The sequence below is a fragment of the Sus scrofa genome, chromosome 1 (genome assembly GCF_054392235.1).
Source record: "Sus scrofa isolate SSC_HxYL_T2T_F1_AM1 chromosome 1, Sscrofa_HxYL_maternal_Yorkshire_Landrace_v2.0, whole genome shotgun sequence".
NCBI lineage: Eukaryota > Metazoa > Chordata > Mammalia > Artiodactyla > Suidae > Sus > Sus scrofa.
This window is the reverse complement of record NC_139383.1, coordinates 190,758,252-190,777,929: the sequence shown is the minus strand read 5'-3', so window position 1 is coordinate 190,777,929 and position 19,678 is coordinate 190,758,252. Positions and strand designations below refer to the sequence as shown.

The following is a 19,678-nucleotide window of genomic DNA, read 5'->3' as shown; positions in this document are numbered from 1 at the left end:
ACGATCCAGCTTTGCCGTGAGCTGTGGTGTAGGTCGCAGACGCGGCTCGGATCCTGCGTTGCTGTGGCTCTGGTGTAGGCCAGCGGCTACAGCTCCGATTAGACCCCCTAGCCTGGGAACCTCCATGTGCCACAGAGGCGGCCCAAAGAAATAGCAAAAAGACAAAGAAAAGAAAAGAAATTCAGGAGAAGTATCTAAGTATTTTAGTGAAGTCTCATAGAGTTAAGAACTTAGATGAAATGTAAAACCTTGGGCCAGATATACTTAAAGACAACTGAGAATAATGATTACCAAGTAAGCAAGGAATATATTTTTCAGTCAAGCTTGTGAGATACGACACATTAATGAAAGATCACTTCCACTTTATTACTTAGTATAAAGCTTATATTGTAAGGGCATTTATTCTCTCCAGCGTCTTTTCCAGAGCACATTTACTTCATTTTAGTTCTTTTTTATTTTATTTATTTATTTTTTTAATGTCTTTTTTTTTTTTTTTTTTTTTTTGTCTTTTTGCTATTTATTGGGCCGCTCCCGCGGCATATGGAGGTTCCCAGGATAGGGGTCGAATCGGAGCTGCAGCCGCCGGCCTACGCCAGAGCCACAGCAACGCTGGATCCGAGCCGCGTCTGAGACCTACACCACAGCTCATGGCAACGCCGGATCGTTAACCCACTGAGCAAGGGCAGGGACTGAACCCACAACCTCATGGTTCCTAGTCGGATTCGTTAGCCACTGCACCACGACAGGAACTCCTTTTTTTTTTTTTTTTTTTTTTTTTTTAATTATTACTTTTTTAATGTCATTTTTTTTTTTTTTTTGTCTTTCATTTTAGTTCTTAAACAATGTAATTATCCAGTTCGTTTTTCACCCCTTTAACTGGTGGTCATCAGATTTTGGTATAGTGTAGTATTTTGCATAGTTGTGTTTGGTGTCATTGTAGAGAGTTAGTGTAATAGTGTACAAAGAATATGAACCCTAAAGTCAGAGTTCCTGGGTTTGACTATAGATTCTGCCATTCATCTTGGGTGCCTCAGTTTTTTCATCTGTAACATGCATAGAATAGTAGTACCTATCTTACAGAGTTGTCACAAATATTAAAATAAGCTAAGGCATAAAAGAATCTGCACAAATTCCTGTTGTGGCACAGTGGAAATGAATCCCACTAGTATCCATGAGAATGTGGGTTCGATCCCTGGCCTTGATCAGTGGCTCAGGGATCCTGCATTGCTGTTTCTGTGGCATAGGCCAGCAGATGCAGCTCTGATTCAACTCCTAGCCTGGGAACTTCCATATGTCCAAGTGCAGCCCTAAAAAAAAAAAAAAGAATATGCATAGAACAAGACCTTAATAAATGTTCATTGTTGCTATTTGTCTAAATACTTAACAAAATTATTCACTCATTCTGATTACGTTATTGGGTACCTACCATTGTGTGGGTACTATGCTAAAAATGATTGAAATATATTCCCAAGCTTTAAGGAGTTCGTGGTTTAGTAAAGAAGATGAACATCAGACAGATAATTACATTATAATAAGTGCGTAACAGAAGTAGTACTGTGGGATTACTGAGGTAGAATAGTTAACTCTGACTAGGAAAGTTAGGAAAAAACTTATATGGGTGTGGATATGCAATGGTTTATCCTACCATTCTGGTATGTAGGTGTTATTTATTTGGGAGAGCCATAACAGACAAGTGTTGAGGAACTACTTTAGCTTAAAAGAGACAGTAGAAGCATGACAGCTAAGTACAGCACTTTGTGGAACCTGTATTGGGGGGAAGATTACCCTAAAGGACAGTATTGGGACGTTAACTGAATTGGGTATGTACTGTAAATTAGATTATAGAACATTACTAATATTAAATTTCCTGAAGTTGATCACTGTATCATAGAAGAATATCTTTGCTCTAAGACACACTGCTGAAATACTAAAGGAGTAAAGGAGTAAAAACTATTTGAGAATAGTTTGTGATATGTTTGAATTTTTCTGATAGTCCAAAAAACAACTCCGTTTAGCAGTGGTTCTCCTTACTCGGCAAGGAACTGAAAGGATTGTATCACAGCCTCTCTCAGATAGTTCAGGGAGGAAGTGCACATTCAGTCACACACAGAATAGTGAAGCATTTGGGGCAAAGTGTTAAAAACTGGTGACTCGGGGAGTTCCTGTTGTGGCTTAGCTGGTTACAAGCCCTACTTGTATCCACGAGGATTTTGGTTCAATCTCTGGTCTCACTTAGTGGGTTAAAGGATCCAGCGTTGCTGTGAGCTGTGGTGTAGGTCCCAGACATGGCTTGGATCCCATGTTGCTCTGACTGTAGGCCAGCAGCTGCAGTTCTGATTCCGATTGGACCCCTAACCTGGGAACTTCCATATGTGGCAGGTGGGGCAGTGAAAAGAAAAACAAATAAAAACTGGTGACTCAGAGTATACTGGAGTTACTTGTATTATTTTTATAGCTTTTCTACAAATTTGATATTATTTCAAAAGAAAAAATTAAGGGAGAGAAAGAAGGAAAAAACTTCATAGGGAGAAGGCATTTGAACTGTATCATAGAGACTAAATTCACCAGGTAGATAAGGAGGGACAGAGGCAGATATGTAGAGAGCCATTTATGTTAAAGGTCATTGCTCTGTATACTTACTTTTATCACTAGGAAGTCCTATGCTTTAAATATCCTGAATTTATTTCTCTTTGAAGACTGTAATTATTCATGGATATTTAGAAATAACATGGCCATTTATATGAAAGAATTTGACAGCCTTAAGAACAAGTGGACAGTAAAAATTTAGTATTCTCTTACACTTAAATTGAAAAGCAGTTCTCATTTTGGTAGAACCTCATTATTGGTGAGTAATTTGGAAATTCGGATCAAAAAAGCAGTAAGAATAAAAAACCTGTAACTAAATAAGCATTTTATATCATCAATACCCATATTTACTAAGGAAGTATTTTAGAATGGAGCCAAAAAAGAGTCTTTTTGTAAGAAATCTTTAAAACAGCAAACTAAATGATTTGGTAGTAATTTTTGCCTCTAGAACTCAGAATGATCAAGCGCTGATTACTTTTCAGATTTCCTGTGGTATTTTATCTTTTTTCTTTCATCCTTTCAATTTTTTATTTCTTAAATCTAAAAGATGAAGGGAGTTCCCATTGTGGCACGGTGGAAACGAATCCGACTAGGAACCATGAGTTTGTGGGTTCGACCCCTGGCCTTGCTCAGTGGGTTAAGGATCCGGTGTTGCTGTGAGCTGTGGTGTAGGTCATAGACGCAGCTTGGATCTGGCGTTGCTGTGGCTGTGGTGTAGGCCAGCAGCTACAGCTCCGATTAGACCCCTGGTCTGGGAACCTCCATATGCCATGAGAGTGGCCCTAAAAAAAAGGACCCCCCCCAAAAAAAGGTGAAGGTTTTAGTTTTGATGGTAGTCACTTTATTTATATGCAAATCTTTGATAGCAAGACTTCTACAAGTATCTTGAAAAATGTAAGATGGCTCTGTGTGCCATATGAAAAATAGTTTCTAGACATATAAAGAAAAGTAATGGACCTAGTACCTAAACAATGTCCATTGATTTCTTTGCTAAGGAAGAACTGTTGCTGAATGGTTTTCAGATTGTTCTTGGAACATAAGGAAAATTTGTCACAGAATTTCTAGAAAGGTAGCTCAAGATCACGAAATAGAGTACATTTCAAACAATTTTCTGAAGCAATTATAATTTTTTCATATTCTCACATAAATGTTATTATATCTGTATAATCTCTATAATGCTCTACTTTGAACACTTCTTTCAAATGAAACACTGGAGCATCCTCCAATCTAAATTATTTATTATAAGGTACGTTTTCTTCCATTTTGAGAGTGAGATACAAGAGAAATTTTTGGATATATGAAATAAAGCCAGAGGTGTTAGAATTAATAGTGCTTTTTTTTTTTTTTTTTGTCTTTTTAGGGCTGCACCCACAGCACATGGAAGTTCCCAGGCTAGGAGTCGAATTTGAGCTGTAGCTGCCAGCCTATGCCACAGCCACAGCAACGCCATATCCAAGCTGGGTCCATGACCTATACTGCAGCTCATAGCAACACCAGATCCTTGACCCACTGAGAGAGGCCAGGGATCGAACCCGAGTCCTCATGGATACTAGTCTGGGTTCCTTACCACTGAGCCATGATGGGAGTTCCAACAGTGCAGTTTTTAATTATAAATCTTACTTGTAAGGATCAGTAAGATAAGATATTAACTTTCATGATTTTTTTTTGATATTTACTAGAATAGTTGAATTTTATATTGTAAAAAATATCAGTTGAATCTTAGATGCTACCTGTAGAAAAGTTTATGGTAGATTGAAGTGCTAAAGTTAGCATAGTTGATTGTGTTGTATAACAAAGATGTGCACACCTTTAGAAATATCTAAAACTTAAGAATTTAAATATTAGAGAATGTGAAATAATATAGTTTATCTTACTTTCTCTATTTTTACCTAACAAAAGTAATTTTAATGCTTTATGTTTTACATATTTTAAACTATTTTTATATACACGAAAAATGTCCAAAGGGTTATCACAGTTGGTTTTTTTTTCTGATTTCAATGATAATAATACTTTACATCTCTATTGTATTTACATATGTAGAATGAGGGTTGGTTTGAAGGATCAGGAGGCATACATAATTATATAAATTATAGTTGTTTTAGTCAGTATATTTAAAATGAATTTAAAGTTTATTTGTTGCTGCTTCTAATTATGAGAAAGGGAAAGACTTGAACAATGGAAGTTTAATTTTTCTTTTTGATTTTTCTTAGCAATTGAAAGCATGTAGTGAAGAGCAGGAAGACAGAGAGTGTTTGAACCAAGCTATAACAGCTCTCTTGAACCTCCAAGGTAGTATGGACCGAATTTACAAGCAGCATTCACCTAGACGCCGACCTGGGTAATTGCAAACTGTTGAAAATATAATGCTTCTGCAATACTTCATTTACGTCTGATACCTAGTTTTCTAAAGAAGTGTTACTTATAGTGATAGTTGCATTCTTGAAAGTTATACTTTTGTTTTACATTTTTCTTTTGGTCTTTTAGTTTTTTAAAACTGACTTTGTTTTTTGGGTTTTTTTTGCCTTTTCTAGGGCCTCTCCTGTGGCATATGGAGGTTCCCAAGCTAGGGGCTGAATCGGACCTGTAGCCACTGGCCTACGCCAGAGCCACAGCAATGCCAGATCCAAGCCGCATCTGCGACTTACACCACAGCTCATGGCAACACCAGATTCTTAATCCACTGAGTGAGGCCAGAGGTTGAACCTGTGTCCTCATGGATACTAGTCAGATTTGTTTCTGCTGAGGCATGACGGTAATTCTCATGCTTATCAGTTTTAGGAATGACATCTAGAGTCTCTACTATTTCTCTTTCACAGTAATGAAATTGAGGCATGTATCATTTAGTGGGAAAGTTATCAGAAGAAAGTAAATGCTGTATGCAAAATCTAGTGTTTGGTTATTTAATATGTTTTTTTACTTGATTTGAAGTAGTTTATACTTAAAGCAATTAAGATTGCTTAGCCATTGAATAAGCTAAATTTATCTTGTTCTTTTTTTTAGGGATCCTGTTTGCCCTTTTTATAATCGTCAATTAAGAAGCAAACACCTGGCTATTAAAAAAATGAATGAAATTCAGAAAAACATAGATGGCTGGGAAGGCAAAGATATTGGACAGTGTTGTAATGAATTTATTATGGAAGGCCCATTGACAAGAGTTGGTGCTAAACATGAACGACATATTTTTCTTTTTGATGGCTTAATGATTAGTTGCAAACCCAATCATAGCCAGTCACGCCTTCCAGGATACAGTAATGCAGAATACAGATTAAAAGAAAAATTTGTCATGAGGAAAATACAAATATGTGATAAAGAAGATACTTGTGAGTACAAACATGCTTTTGAATTAGTATCCAAAGATGAAAACAGCATAATATTCGCTGCTAAGTCTGCTGAAGAGAAAAGTAATTGGATGGCAGCACTTATTTCTCTTCATTATCGTAGTACTCTGGATCGAATGCTAGATTCAGTATTGTTGAAGGAAGAAAATGAACAACCACTGAGATTACCAAGTCCTGAAGTGTATCGTTTTGTGGTAAAGGACTCTGAAGAAAACATTGTTTTTGAAGACAACTTGCAAAGTAGAAGTGGAATCCCCATTATTAAAGGAGGAACTGTAGTGAAATTAATTGAAAGGTTAACTTATCATATGTATGCAGGTATGTGAAAGTAATTATGTAGGGCCGAGAATCTAAAACCTTTTCAAGAATGTTCAAAAATGTTAAGGCCTTAAAAAAAAAAAAAAAGATTGCCTTTAAAACATAAAAAGAACGCTGCAGAATCAAAAGAAATAAGTAGTTATCTCTGTAATGTTAAATTCATTAATTATTAGATATAAAAATTTTATTTTCATGAATGTTGAATTTGAAAACAATCCTTTACCAAGAAACAATCCTAGAGTTCCCAGCGGAGACAAATCCAACTAGGAACCATGAGGTTGCGGGTTCAATCCCTGGCCTCACTCAGTGGGTTAAGGATCTGGCGTTGCTGTGAGCTGTGGTGTAGGTTGCAGATGTGGCTTGGATCTCGTGTTGCTGTGGCTCTGGCATAGGCCGGCGGCAACAGCTCCAATTAGACCCTTAGCCTAGGAACCTTCATATGCCACAAGTGTGGCCCTAAAAAGACAAAAAAAAAAAAAAAAAAAAAAATTCTTTATCGAGAAATACCGCAATTGAGAGTTCCTGTTGTGGCTTAGCAGGTTAAGAAACCAACTAGTGTCCATGAGGATGCATAATTAATCTCTGGCCTCACTCAGTAGGTTAAGGAGCCATTGTTGCCATGAACTGGTGTAGGTCACAGATGCAGCTCGGTTCTGGTGTTGTCATGTCTGTAGGTCCATCTACAGCTCTGATTCGACCCCTAGACTGGGAACTTCTGTGTGCCATGGGTACAGCCTAAAAAGACAAAAAAAACCCAGAAATACCACAATTGTCAGGAAGCACAACAGTGGAAGGAGCCAGAATAAAAGGAAAAAGGAAGGCCTCCAAAATATGCTACTTTGAATTAATTAAACTAAATAAATTGAACATGCAACTTGTTTTATGTTCTGCCTTTTCAGATCCCAATTTTGTTCGTACTTTTCTTACTACGTATCGTTCATTTTGTAAACCACAGGAATTGCTAAGCTTACTGATTGAACGGTAAGAATATGTCACATCTATTTGCTTTTGGTTAAAATTTAACTATTTTGTACCTTGCAAAGTGCTAAGAACCTAGTATATATACTCAGTTTTTAAACATAATTTATTTGACTTTAAATTTGCAGTCAAGTTATTCTTCTCCTCAAACAGTTCACTTACTGAAATCCCTGTTTATAACAAAGATCTTTTCAGGTCTTAGCAATTTTTATAGTTGTAATCAGAAAGACCCAGTTTTAGAGGATTAAAAAACTATAATTTCAATGAAACTTTTTCCTTGAATAAAACAATACTTCCTTAAAAGAGACTTTTTACTATTTAAACAAACTTTTTATTGTGGAAAATTTCAAAACATACATAAGAGTAAGTAGAAAAATATAATAAATCCCATTTGTCCATCATCTAGCTTCAGTAATTACCAGCTTGGAGTCCTTTTGTGGCTCAGCGGGTTAAAAACATGACATAGTGTCCATGACGATGCAGGTTCAATGCTGGCCTTGCCTGGTGGGTTAAGGGTCAGGTGTTGCTGCAAGGTGTTGGGTAGGTCATGGATGCAGTTCGAATCAGGTGTTGCTATAGCATGGGGCCAGCTGCTGCAGCTCCAATTTGACCCCTAGCCCCAGGAATTTCCATATGCCTCATTTGTGGCCTTTAAAAAATAAAAAATTATCAACTCATGTTTCATCTGTTTCCCTACTGGTTTGAACACCCTGACCCCTGGATTCTTTTGAAGTAAACCTTTGACAACATATTTCTTTCATCTGTATTTCTAAAAAAATAAGTGTTCTTATTAAAGGCATAGTCACAATATCATTATTAGACCTAAAAAAAATATTTCTTTTATTTCGATTTTATTTTTAAAATTAAGTTTCTGCTTGAGTTTTTCCTTTTTAATGAGTGTATTAGTGGTACTTTAAATGCTTTATAGGTGTCAAAATACAAAATCCAGACTTCAAAATAAGAACATTTTAAAACTGACTACCAGAATTTTATCTTGACGTATGTCATTATGTTTGTTGTTCAGTGAAACTAAGTATACCAGACTGAGTCAGTATAATGTGTTATGAGGATTTACTTCATTGCCTATCCATGTCCAAAATAAGGAAAGTACATGGTAGACTTATATTTTAGCTATATTTTCTATAGTTGGGAAAGGGTTTTTTTTTTTAAACTTTGATTTTTTTTTTTTTAACCCATGCACTTAGCTATCTTTTTAAAGTATTATTTAAAATTCAGTGTGGGTCTTCTTTATGGATTAATATTCATTTATTTAAATAAATGTATATTTACTTTCATTTTAATAAATATTAAGGACAGATTATTAGATAAGCTATCTCTGTTAGGTTCTTTAAAAATATCATACTCTTAATAGATTCTTTTCTTGAATCTTTGCCACTGACCTTTTCTGTGTTGGTCAGTGTTAGTTATCGAAGTTTTTTCTCGTAAAAGTAAGAATATAAAGCCTTAGGACTATATAGCCATAGGGTGATTTTTTTTATAATATGTAATGCTTTAAAAGAAATTTATCAGTAATTGCATTTGTCACATAAGTGGTAGGAAGTTTGCTTAAAGTTTTTTCCTGCTGTATTTAAAATCCTTCCCATTTCTACATATAAAAAAAAATTTCTCTCATTTTGCTTTTCTTCTTAGATTTGAAATTCCAGAGCCAGAACCTACTGAAGCAGATAAATTGGCAGTAGAGAAAGGCGAGCAGCCTATCAGTGCAGACCTTAAAAGATTTCGCAAGGAATACGTCCAACCAGTACAACTTAGGTTTGGCCTGAATATTATATTTTTTGTGTACCATTTAATTTTCAATATATAGTTAGCATAAAAGTTCTTACCTCTTAATTCGCATGAAGGTATTATTGTTAATTTCATAGCAATTAAGTTAAACTTCCAAAACTCTTTCTGAATGAAGCTACTCTTAATTTCTTGAAGAAATATAATTAAAATATACTGTGTTATGCATCAGATTTCTCTAGCATGTGGTGGTATGCTTACAGACTAGGATGCCTATTAAGTAAAAATTTTTAAATTTCATATGAATTTGTCTACGGTCAACCTCCCCCCTCCCCTTTTTTTCTTTGTGTCCAATTATGATCATCTAGTAATCCTGGGCTTTTCTACAGTTTGTAATATTTATGAAAGTTCTAGTTCTTTCCCTACTCTTCTCCCATAAGAGAGAGATATACTAGTTATTTTATTTAAAACGTCATTTCAGTAATTTCTAAAGATGTATTTGGTAACAGCAGCTGCCAGTTGTTAAGTTCTTCTGTGTGTCAGAGTGCTTTATCTTTTTTATCTTGTCCTCACAACACAATTACCATTTCCACCTTGTATAAGAAAGACTTGAAAAGGGAGTTCCTGTTGTGGCTCACTGGGTTAAGAACCTGACTAGTATCCATGAGGATGTAAGTTCAATCCCTGGCCTTGCTCAGTGGATTAAGGATCAGGTGTTGTCATGAGTTGTGGTATGGTTTGCAGACGCTGCTCGGATCCTCAGTTGCTGTGGCATTAGCCTGCTAGGGCTCTTCCAAATGCCATGGGTGTGGCCCTAAAAAGGAAAAAAAAGAAAAGAAAAAAAAAAAGACTCGAAATGTAGCAGGATAAAGTAATTTGAAGTAGGTCATATAAAGGGAATGGTAAGGTAGGATTCAAATCTTTAACTAATTTCCTAAGCCAGTGCTTGCTTGCCTGCTTGTTTGTTTGTTTTACCACTAAGCATTGAAAGTTGGATGCTGCTGGAGTTCCCTTTGTGGCTCAGCAGAAATGAACCCGACTAGTATCCATGAGGACTCAGGTTTGATCCCTGGCCTCACTCAGTGGGTTAAGGACCTGGTGTTGCCATGGACTGTGGTGTAGGTTGCAGACACAGCTCAGATCCCAAGTTGCTGTGGCTGTGGTGTAGGTTGGCAGTTACAGCTCAAATTCAACGCCTAGCCTGAGAACCTCCATATGCTGTTGGTGTGGCTCTGAAAAGACAAAAAAATAAAAATAAAAAAATAAGAAATTTGGAAGCTCCTTTGATTAAATTTATTTATAGTCCTAGTGAAAACCAAATATTATCTACCCTTTTCCATGGAAAAACTGAGATATCTTATTAATTGTATATGATCTCAGTTTTTTTGTCTGTAAATGTTAGGTTAATTAATTTTGTCCAATAAATTGCAATTTTGAAATTGCATATATTAATTATTTATTTTCCAGGATAATTGCTACAAACAAATGCAGTTTTGTTTTTTTTTTTAATTTTTATTTATTTATTTATTTATTTTTGTCTTTTTGCCATTTCTTGGGCCTCTCCTGCGGCATATGGAGGTTCCCGGGCTAGGGGTCCAGTCGGAGCTGTAGCCGCCAGCCTACGCCAGAGCCACAGCAACGCGGGATCTGAGCCGCATCTGCGACCTACACCACAGCTCACGGCAACGCCGGATCATCATCCCACTGAGCAAGGGCAGGGACCGAACCCGCAACATGGTTCCTGGTCAGATTCATTAACCACTGCGCCACAACGGAAACTCCACAAATGCAGTTTTAGAGGAATGATAGTGCTCCCAGCTATATGTCTCTCAGCCAAATCTTTTAATATATCATTCTTTGTATAGAAAGATGACATTATTTACCCAGGAGCAGTAAAGAAGTAATTAATTTTTTTCTGTTAGCTATGATGCATTTGTACTACTCTACACTCAAATTAAGCCCCTTAACATGAGGCATACATTTACAAGTTTGCATATTAGGGCAGAATATAATCTTAGACTCTCAGCCATGTATGTTCTTTATTTCTAAGCACTTTATGTGTTCTCAGTTCTGTACTTATAACTATGGTGAATACAAAAATAACAGAATATCACTTTGCCACTGTGATATTATGATTTTATTGGAGATAAGGGTACATGAATAGTTATATATTATTTTACTTTAAAAGTTTAAGTGTTTGGGAGTCCCTGGTGGCTTGGCAGGTTAAAGCTCTGGTGTCACTGCTATAACTCAGGTCACTGTTGTGGCATAGGTTCAGTCCTTGGCCTGGGAACTTCCACATGTAAGAATGGCCAAAAAAAGAAAAAAAAGTTTAAGTGACTTAGAAAAATACATCCCTGTAAAATTTCAGGAATACCTAAGATTAGGCTAGCATAATTGTGGAAAGCATTTTGGAAGAGGTAAAACCTAAAATTGCCCCCAAAGAACATATGGGATTTAGATAGACAGAAAGGTGATTGTTGATCTTCATGGTCATGGGAAATAGTATGAACAAAGGCAAGAGGGCAGAAATGAGAATAAGTGCAGAGGAAATAGGTAAGGAAAATTACTCGATGAATGCAGACACTGTATTGCTAATAGTAGTGAATGAGATTACTATATGGAATGGATAGAGTTGACAGTGGTTTTAAAATCCAAGCCAAGGTGTTAAATTTGTTAAATTGTTAGCAATGATAGTAATTTTTATAATGATAGTAACTTTTTACAACGTTGTGTTACAAAATTTTAAAGTTGAAAGAATTTTATAGTAAACACTCATAAATATACCACCTAGATCTGCTGTTAATAAATATTTCAGTATTTTTTATTGTTCTCTTGTTCTAAAATGTGTATATAATGAAACACACACCTTAAGTGTACTTTGATTTTTTAATAAATATATCTCTACAATCCAAAGTCCTGTCAAGGTATAAAATGTTACTATCACCCCAGAAAGTTCCCTCATGCCCAATCTAATCAATTTTTGTTCTCATTGCCCAATACAGCTTTCGTCTTCCTACGTAGATTAGTTTACCTGTTTTAGAATTTCGTATAAACGGATTCATATGTACTCTTGTTATCTGACTTCTTGTACTCAACATGCTTTTGAGCATGTTGTTTCTTGTATCAGTATTTGTTTTATTTATTGCTGAGGTGGTATCCTATGAATATACCACAGTTCGTTTATTCACTTTCCTACTGAAGGACACTGGATTCTTCTTAGGTTTTGATTATTATGAATTAAGCCATTATAAACTTTATTTTTTTAAGTCTTTCATGAAAATATTTTTCATGTATCTTAGGTAAATAACTTAGAGTGTGATGGCTGGGTCACAGGGTGGGTGTATGTTTCATTTTCAAAGAAACTGCTAAATCTTTTCCCAAAGTGATTATACTATATATTACACTTTCATCAACAATATTTGAGAGTTGCAGTTGTTCTTCATCCTTACCAGCATTTAGTGATGTCAATCTTTATACCCTAGATAAACAGGTAGGGTATAGGGTATAGTGGTATCTCTTTCTTAATTTGTGTTTTTCTGATGAATAATGAAGTTGAGAGCTTTTTATTGTCTGTTATTGGTTGTTCATACTTATTTTGTCAAGAATCTACTGAAATCTTCTGCCTATATTTTTGAGTTGTGTTTTCATTATTGAGTTGTAGTAGTTTGTTGAGTAGGATTGGATGCCAGTTTTTGTTAGATAAATGTTTTGCGTATATTTTCTCCCATTTTCTGGCTTGTCTGTTACCTTTTTTTTTTTTTTTTTGGCTTTTTGCCATTTCTTGGGCCGCTCCTGTGGCAAAAGGAGGTTCCCAGGCTAGGGGTCCAATCAGAACTGTAGCCGCCGGCCTACACCAGAGCCATAGCAACACAGGATCCGAGCACATCTGTGACCTACACCACAGCTCACAGCAACGCCGGATCGTTAACCCACTGAGCAAGGGCAGGGATCGAACCCACAACCTCATGGTTCCTAGTCAGATTCGTCAACCACTGCTCCACGAGGGGAACTCCCCCCCCCCCTTTTTTTTTTGTCTTTCATCTCTTTAGGGCTGCACCAGCGGCATGTGGAGGTTCCCAGGCTGGAGGTTGAATCCGAGCTGTGCCACAGCCACAGCAATGCGGGATCTGAGCCACATCTCAACCTATACCATAGCTCACAGCAACACTGGATCCTTAACCCAATGAGCAAGGCCAGGGATCAAACCTGTGTCCTCCATGGATGTTAGTGATATTCGTTTGTGCTGAGCCACAGTGGGAACTCCAGGGGTGTGTGTGTGTGTGTGGTCTTTTTATGGCTGCACCTGGGGCATACGGAGGGTCCTAGGCTAGGGGTTGAAACAGGGCATCTCATGGCAATACCAAATCCTTAACCCACTAAGAGAGGCCAGGGATCAAACCCACTTTCTCATGGATTCTAGTCGGGTTTGTTACCGCTGAGCCACAACGGGAACTCCCTGTTACTTTTATTTATTTATTCTTTTATTTTTATTATTATTTTTTTGTCTTTTGTCTTTTTAGGGCCGCACCCATGGCATATGGAGGTTCCCAGGCTAGGGGTCGAATTGGAGCTGTTTCCGCCGGTGTACGCCAGAGCCACAGAACTACCAGATCCAAGCCGCATCTGTGACCTATACCACAGCTCCTGGAAATGCTGGATCCTTGATCCCCTGAGTGAAACCAGGGATTGAACCTGCAACCTCATGGTTCCTAGTTGGACTCGTTTCGTTGTGCCATGACAGGAACTCCTATTTATTTATTCTTGATCACAGCTGCCGGCAGCGTGTCCATAGCAGCAACCCAGGCTACTGCAGTGACAATGTTGGATTCTTAATCCACTGTGGTTTAAGGGAACTCTCTGTCTGTTACTTTTCTTAACAATATCTTTTGATGAACAGAAAGTTTTGATTTTGATGAAATCTAATTATCAGATTTTTTCTTTTGCATGATTTTTAATTTATTTAATTGGACTTAATTTGATTCCAAGAAACTAGGAAGTAGAGAAAGTGGAAGCAAAGTTATTTGAAAACTAGTGCTAGCCTAGAAGCAGACAATTTTGTGATTTCTTTGAAATATTCTCTATGTCACTGAGATAACCAAGCACTTGTTTTATTACAGTAAAGCATTGGTAATGTAAATTTTTTTTTAGTCTGGGAGAAAAACTTGTCTGACAGTTGTGGGGGTGATGGGAAGCTAACCTAGAAATAATCATTCCTTGAAATAATGAAGGAAAAAAAATGCTAATATAATTCATTTACACTGATGTGGTGGAGAATGGAGTGTTTTGTTTAGATTGCTTAAATCTCTGTTTGCAAGGTTATAAGTCATTATTTTTGAGGCATTGCAGAACCAAATAGCTCTATGTCAGAAATATTTTTGTCTTTTGAAATAATTTGAACCTATCTTCACATTACAAAGAAATTTGATAAAAGTACTTGAATTTAGATCCAAGTACACTGAATCTTAGTTGGTTTTCCATTTTATGTGGGAAATACATCAAATTTTAGATCTTTAAAAAAATCCTTTTACAATTTAAGAACTTAAAGTAGCTTTTATACTGAATAAAGTATGAATTTTCTGTACATGAATAAAGAAAATACTTTTCTGGAACATAAATGGATAATTAAGTACAGAAGCCACAATTTTTATGCTTATAAATTTTTTTGAAAGTATAATTTTTGAATATTAAAGTCTGGAGACATGCTGTCTTCCTATTATTGAAGAACTTAAGGTATTAATTTAATACAAATTAGAGACTCTTGAGTTTTATGTTCGTCCTTGTGTGTAAAGGTATCACCACGGCATTAGAGAAGTGAAAGAAATATAATCTAATGCTTGAGTTTCTCTAAAAAGTGTTTCTTTCCTTTTTGTCAGGATCTTAAATGTGTTTCGGCACTGGGTTGAACATCATTTTTATGACTTTGAAAGAGATTTGGAGTTGCTTGAAAGACTAGAATCCTTCATTTCAAGTGTAAGAGGTATATTATTTAAAGGTTTGATTAACTCTTCTGTTGCACATGAGTTTTTTAAAAAATTTGTGACTTTTAATTTAGGAAGCTAAACTATTTTTCACTTTTATTTATTTATTTATTTGCTTATTTATTTATTTGGTCTTTTTTTTAGGGCTGCATCCGCGGCATGTGGAGGTCCCCAGACTAGGGGTCGAATCGGAGCTATAGCTGCCAGCCTATGCCACAGCTCACGACAACGCTGGATCCTTAATCCACTGAGCGAGGCCAAGGATCGAACCCATGTCCTCTTGGATACTAGTCAGGTTCATTAACCACTGAGCCATGATGGGAACTTCTATTTTTCACTTTTAAAAAGCAGAAATAACATTTGGAATAGCTTTTATAAACTCCAGGAAGCTTACATATGAAGTAAGTCTGAAGTCTTAGAACCTTGCCCTTTCAGGTTTTTTAGAAGAATCTTTTCAAGAAGTAAAAACTCCTCTTTAATAAATTTAAGCCTTTTAATTTTCTTTCATCTCATGACTATCATTCCTTTAATTAAATATTTATGTAATTTTATGTTTTATTATCCACCTTAATCTTATTCTTTAGTTTTAAATGGTTAACAGTGTCTTAAATAATATTTATTTCCCTTGGACAAAGTTTTTGGTGTATTTTTGGAGTTTTCTACCTAAAATTCTAGAATACAGCCCATGAGATGAAACTGTAGGCAGGGAACATTACACAAATGTACATGTTATCAAATGTATGTGGTTGAATCAAGAAAGTTCATGTTTTCTCTGGTAGTATAGTGCATTAATTAAGAATATCATTATTGGGAGTTCCCATTGTGGCTCAGCAGAAACGAATCTCACTAGTATCCATGGGCATCCAGATTTGATCCCTGGCCTCGCTCAGTGGGTTGGGGATCCAGCATTGCCATGAGTTGTGGTATAGGTCACAGACCAGGTTCAGATTCCACTTTGCTGTGGCTGTGGTATAGGCCAGCAGCTGTAGCTCCAATTTGACTCCTAGCCTGGGAACTTCCATATGCTGCAGGTGCAGCCCTAAAAAGAAAAAAAAAAAAATCATTAAGTCTAGCTTATTTCATCTCCTGCTTGTTTTTAAGGGGAATTTAACTTAACATAGAGATTGTGATTCCTTTGTTTCAATTTTGAGATGTTTAAAACACATTTTTATCATGTGTCCTTTAAAATTGTTTATAGTACTAAGTTAATTTTTAATTGTTTATAGTACTAAGTTAATTTTTAAATAATATTCTTATTGAAAACACTATATGTGGTCTAAGAGGCTTCTAAAATACAGAGTAAAACAAGTAAATGTTTTTTTAAAAGCCTGTCTTATACAAGTTATACCTCATGATAACCAAATAGTCGATAAGTTTTTATAGAAGTATTGCAGCTAATAAATGAAGAAGGTATGATAGAATATTACCATTTCTCAACTTCTAGTAAAAAGAGAGACATTGTACCTTGGGTTGGAAACATTCTTACAAACATTCTTACAAATATGTTAAAAGTTTATCCTGGGCCAGATCAAATCCCTCTGTGTTAATTTACAGAAAATACAAGGACAGAGAAACATGGCAGATGACTTCATAGGGATGGAATTGGCAAAATTCAGATGGGAAACACCGCAAGTGATTGAATTACAGCAAATAAATTACAAGCATAGGAGTTCCATTTGTGGCTCAGCCAATCATGAACCTGACTAGTATCCACATGGACATGGGTTGATCCCTGGCATGCTTAGTGGGTTAAGGATCTGGTGTTGCCATGAGCTGTGGTATAGGTCACAGACACAGCTCAGATCCTGCATTGCTGTGGCTGTGGGGTAGGCTGGCAGCTGCTTCTCCAATTCGACCACTTGTCAGGGAATTTCCGTATGCCATTTTTTAAGATGTGGCCCTAGAAAAAAAAGACAAAAAGATTACAAGCACAAATGAGAGATAAAAGGGGAACCTGTAGATTAAAGGAGACCTGGAGACACATTGACTCAATGCAATGTGTAGATCTTGTTCAGAACCTAATTCAAATAAACCAACTATAAGAAAACAGAAGTTCCTGTCGAGGCACAGCGGAAACGAATCCGACTAGAAACCATGAGGTTGCGGGTTCTATCCCTGGCTTCGCTCAGTGGGTTAAGGATCCAGAATTGCCGGGAGCTGTGGTGTAGGTCACAGACGCTGCTCGGATCTGGCGGATCTGGCGTTGCTGTGGCTCTGGTGTAGGCCAGCAGCTACAGTTTCAATTAGACCCCTGGCCTGGCAACCTCCAGATGCCCTAAAAAAGACAAAAAGACCAAAAAAAAAAAAAAAAAAAAAAACCGAAACAGGAGACAGACTGAGAAATGTGAATACTAAATTAGATATTTGATGATATTAAGAAGTTATCATATTTATATGTGATATTTTTTTTTAAGTCTTTAACTTTTAGATTTCATGCTTAAATGTGAATGAAATGATGTGACATCTCAGACTTGCTTTGAAATAACAAAAGGAGTGGAAGGAGGCTATGAGTGGGGTTAGAGGAAACAAAAAGTGGCCATGGGTTGATAATTTTTGAATGTGGATGAAATTTAAAGATTGTGTGAAGATTTGAATTTACATCTGTCAAATAAAAGGCATTTTTGTCTGTCTTTTTCTAGGGAAAGCTATGAAGAAATGGGTAGAGTCAATTGCTAAGATTATCAAGAGGAAGAAACAAGCTCAGGCAAATGGAATAAGCCATAATATTACCTTTGAAAGCCCACCTCCCCCAATTGAATGGCATATCAGTAGACCAGGACAGTTTGAAACATTTGATCTCATGACACTTCATCCAATAGAAATTGCACGTCAGCTAACACTTTTGGAATCTGATCTCTACAGGTAGACAACATTAATTTGCTGCTCTGTTTTCAAAAACCTTGAACACCTCTATTTTCAGAACATTTTGAAAATTATTCATGAGTCTTTTTTTTTTTAATTCATAAGTAAAAATATCTTTCTTGTGGGCTGAGAAGAAAGCTCATAGCATAGTATTTAACTACTGTCTGTTCTGCAGGTGAAAGTCTTATCACATGTTGGTTTTCTGGTTTTTGGTTTTTGGGGTTTTTTTTTGTCTTTTCTAGGGCTGCACCCGCGGCATATGGAGGTTCCCAGGCTAGGGCTCTAATTGGAGCTATGCCCACTGGCCTACACCACAGCCATAGCAATGCCAGAACCGAGCCGCGTCTGCAGGCTGCACCACAGCTCACTGCAACGCCAGATCCTTAACTCACTAAGAGAGGCCAGGGATCAAACCTGTGTCCTCATGGATACTAGTCAGATTCGTTTCTGCTGAGCCATGATGGGAATTCCACAAAATTCTTAAAGGAGTAAGATTTCTTAGATTTTAAGGAATCTCAAATACTTTATTTGAAGTCAATATCTACTTTAAAGAAAAGTATGTTTTTTCTACATCATTTAAGTAGAATGATGACAAACCATAATACTGAAAATTTCTGAACTATTTTATTTGTAAGGATCACTAGAAATACTCTTGGCTGTTTACTTTTATCTGTATCCCATCATTTGTCTTTATATATAAAGCAGTTCTGGCCATTGCCCTGTGTCTACATGGGTCACTCATTTACAACTTAATCTTTTAGTTTCATGGGTTTATCACTTCCAGTGACATTCTCTACTCCAAGTCAGGCACAAAAAGTGGTCATATTCTAAATCTTACCATCACGCTAAATTTTATTCCAAAATTGCTAACTCACACATCTCATTCCTTTCTAACCACAGTCTTCTCTCTTTTCAGTTTGCTTTGTCAGCTTGTCTTTTTTTTTAAATACTTTCCTTTCCCAGTGCATTAGCCTCTTTCTATTCTCTCCTTCCTCCTAACTTAAGCTTTCTTCTTTCATTTACAACCCAGGCTCCTGTGAAGAGTAGAAGCCTTGCAAAAAAAGAGGGCAAGCCTTGCAGATAACCGTCTGTCAACCCTGGTCGAAAAAGAAACCTGTAACACTATCATTCTACCAAAAACTTTTCTGCATTCAGGAGCTCCTTTTAAAATAAAACACTGGGAGTTCCCTTTGTGGCTCAGTGGGTTACAAACCCAACTGGTGGGTTTGATCCCTGGCCTCACTCAGTGGGTTAAGGATCCGGCATTGCTGCATGCAGCACAGGTCGCAGATGCGGCTCCGATCTGGCTTGGCTGTGGTGTAGGCCAGCAGCTGCAGCTCCGATTTGACCCCTAACCTGGGAGCTTACATATGCCATGGGTGAGGCCCTAAAAAGACAGAAAAAAGAAAAAAAGAAATTAAACACCCTTAAGTTATCCTGATTAGCATCCATTTCTTTTAGAGTTGAGATAACACAGGGAAAAGCAAGAATAAAGTTGAGTGTTAACAGAGATTGTAGGATGGCACTAGATGTAAAACTTCACCTTCTTTAAAACTGGGTTTCTTGAGTTCCTGTCGAGGTACAGCAGAAACGAATCCGACTAGGAACCATGAGGTTGCAGGTTCGATCCCTGGCCTCCCTCAGTGGGTTAAGGATCTGGCATTGGCCATGAGCTGTGGTGTAGGTCGTCACAGACTCGGCTTGGATCTGGCATTGCTGTGGCTCTGGCATGGGCCGGTGGCAACAGCTTGAATTAGACCCCTAGACTGGGAACTTCCATATGCCACAGGTGCGGCCCTAAAAAGACAAAAAGATAAATAAATAAATAAATAAATATTGGGTTTCTGATTTCCTCTGGCTGTGCCATTCAGA

At 36.9% G+C, this 19,678-nt stretch overlaps 1 protein-coding gene across 3 annotated transcripts in view; it reads left to right on the top strand.

Moving 5' to 3' along the window:
• SOS2 (SOS Ras/Rho guanine nucleotide exchange factor 2) overlaps positions 1 to 19,678 on the top strand; it is a 107,667-nt gene that overhangs the window by 51,169 nt on the left and 36,820 nt on the right. For all 3 annotated transcript variants that reach the window (XM_084980926.1, XM_084980937.1, XM_021101439.2), the window contains 6 exons: positions 4,797 to 4,924; positions 5,587 to 6,242; positions 7,142 to 7,223; positions 8,871 to 8,993; positions 14,840 to 14,943; positions 17,584 to 17,806. In XM_084980926.1, coding sequence (XP_084837052.1) covers positions 4,797 to 4,924; positions 5,587 to 6,242; positions 7,142 to 7,223; positions 8,871 to 8,993; positions 14,840 to 14,943; positions 17,584 to 17,806 — 1,316 coding nt within the window. The remainder of the gene's footprint in view (positions 1 to 4,796; positions 4,925 to 5,586; positions 6,243 to 7,141; positions 7,224 to 8,870; positions 8,994 to 14,839; positions 14,944 to 17,583; positions 17,807 to 19,678) is intronic.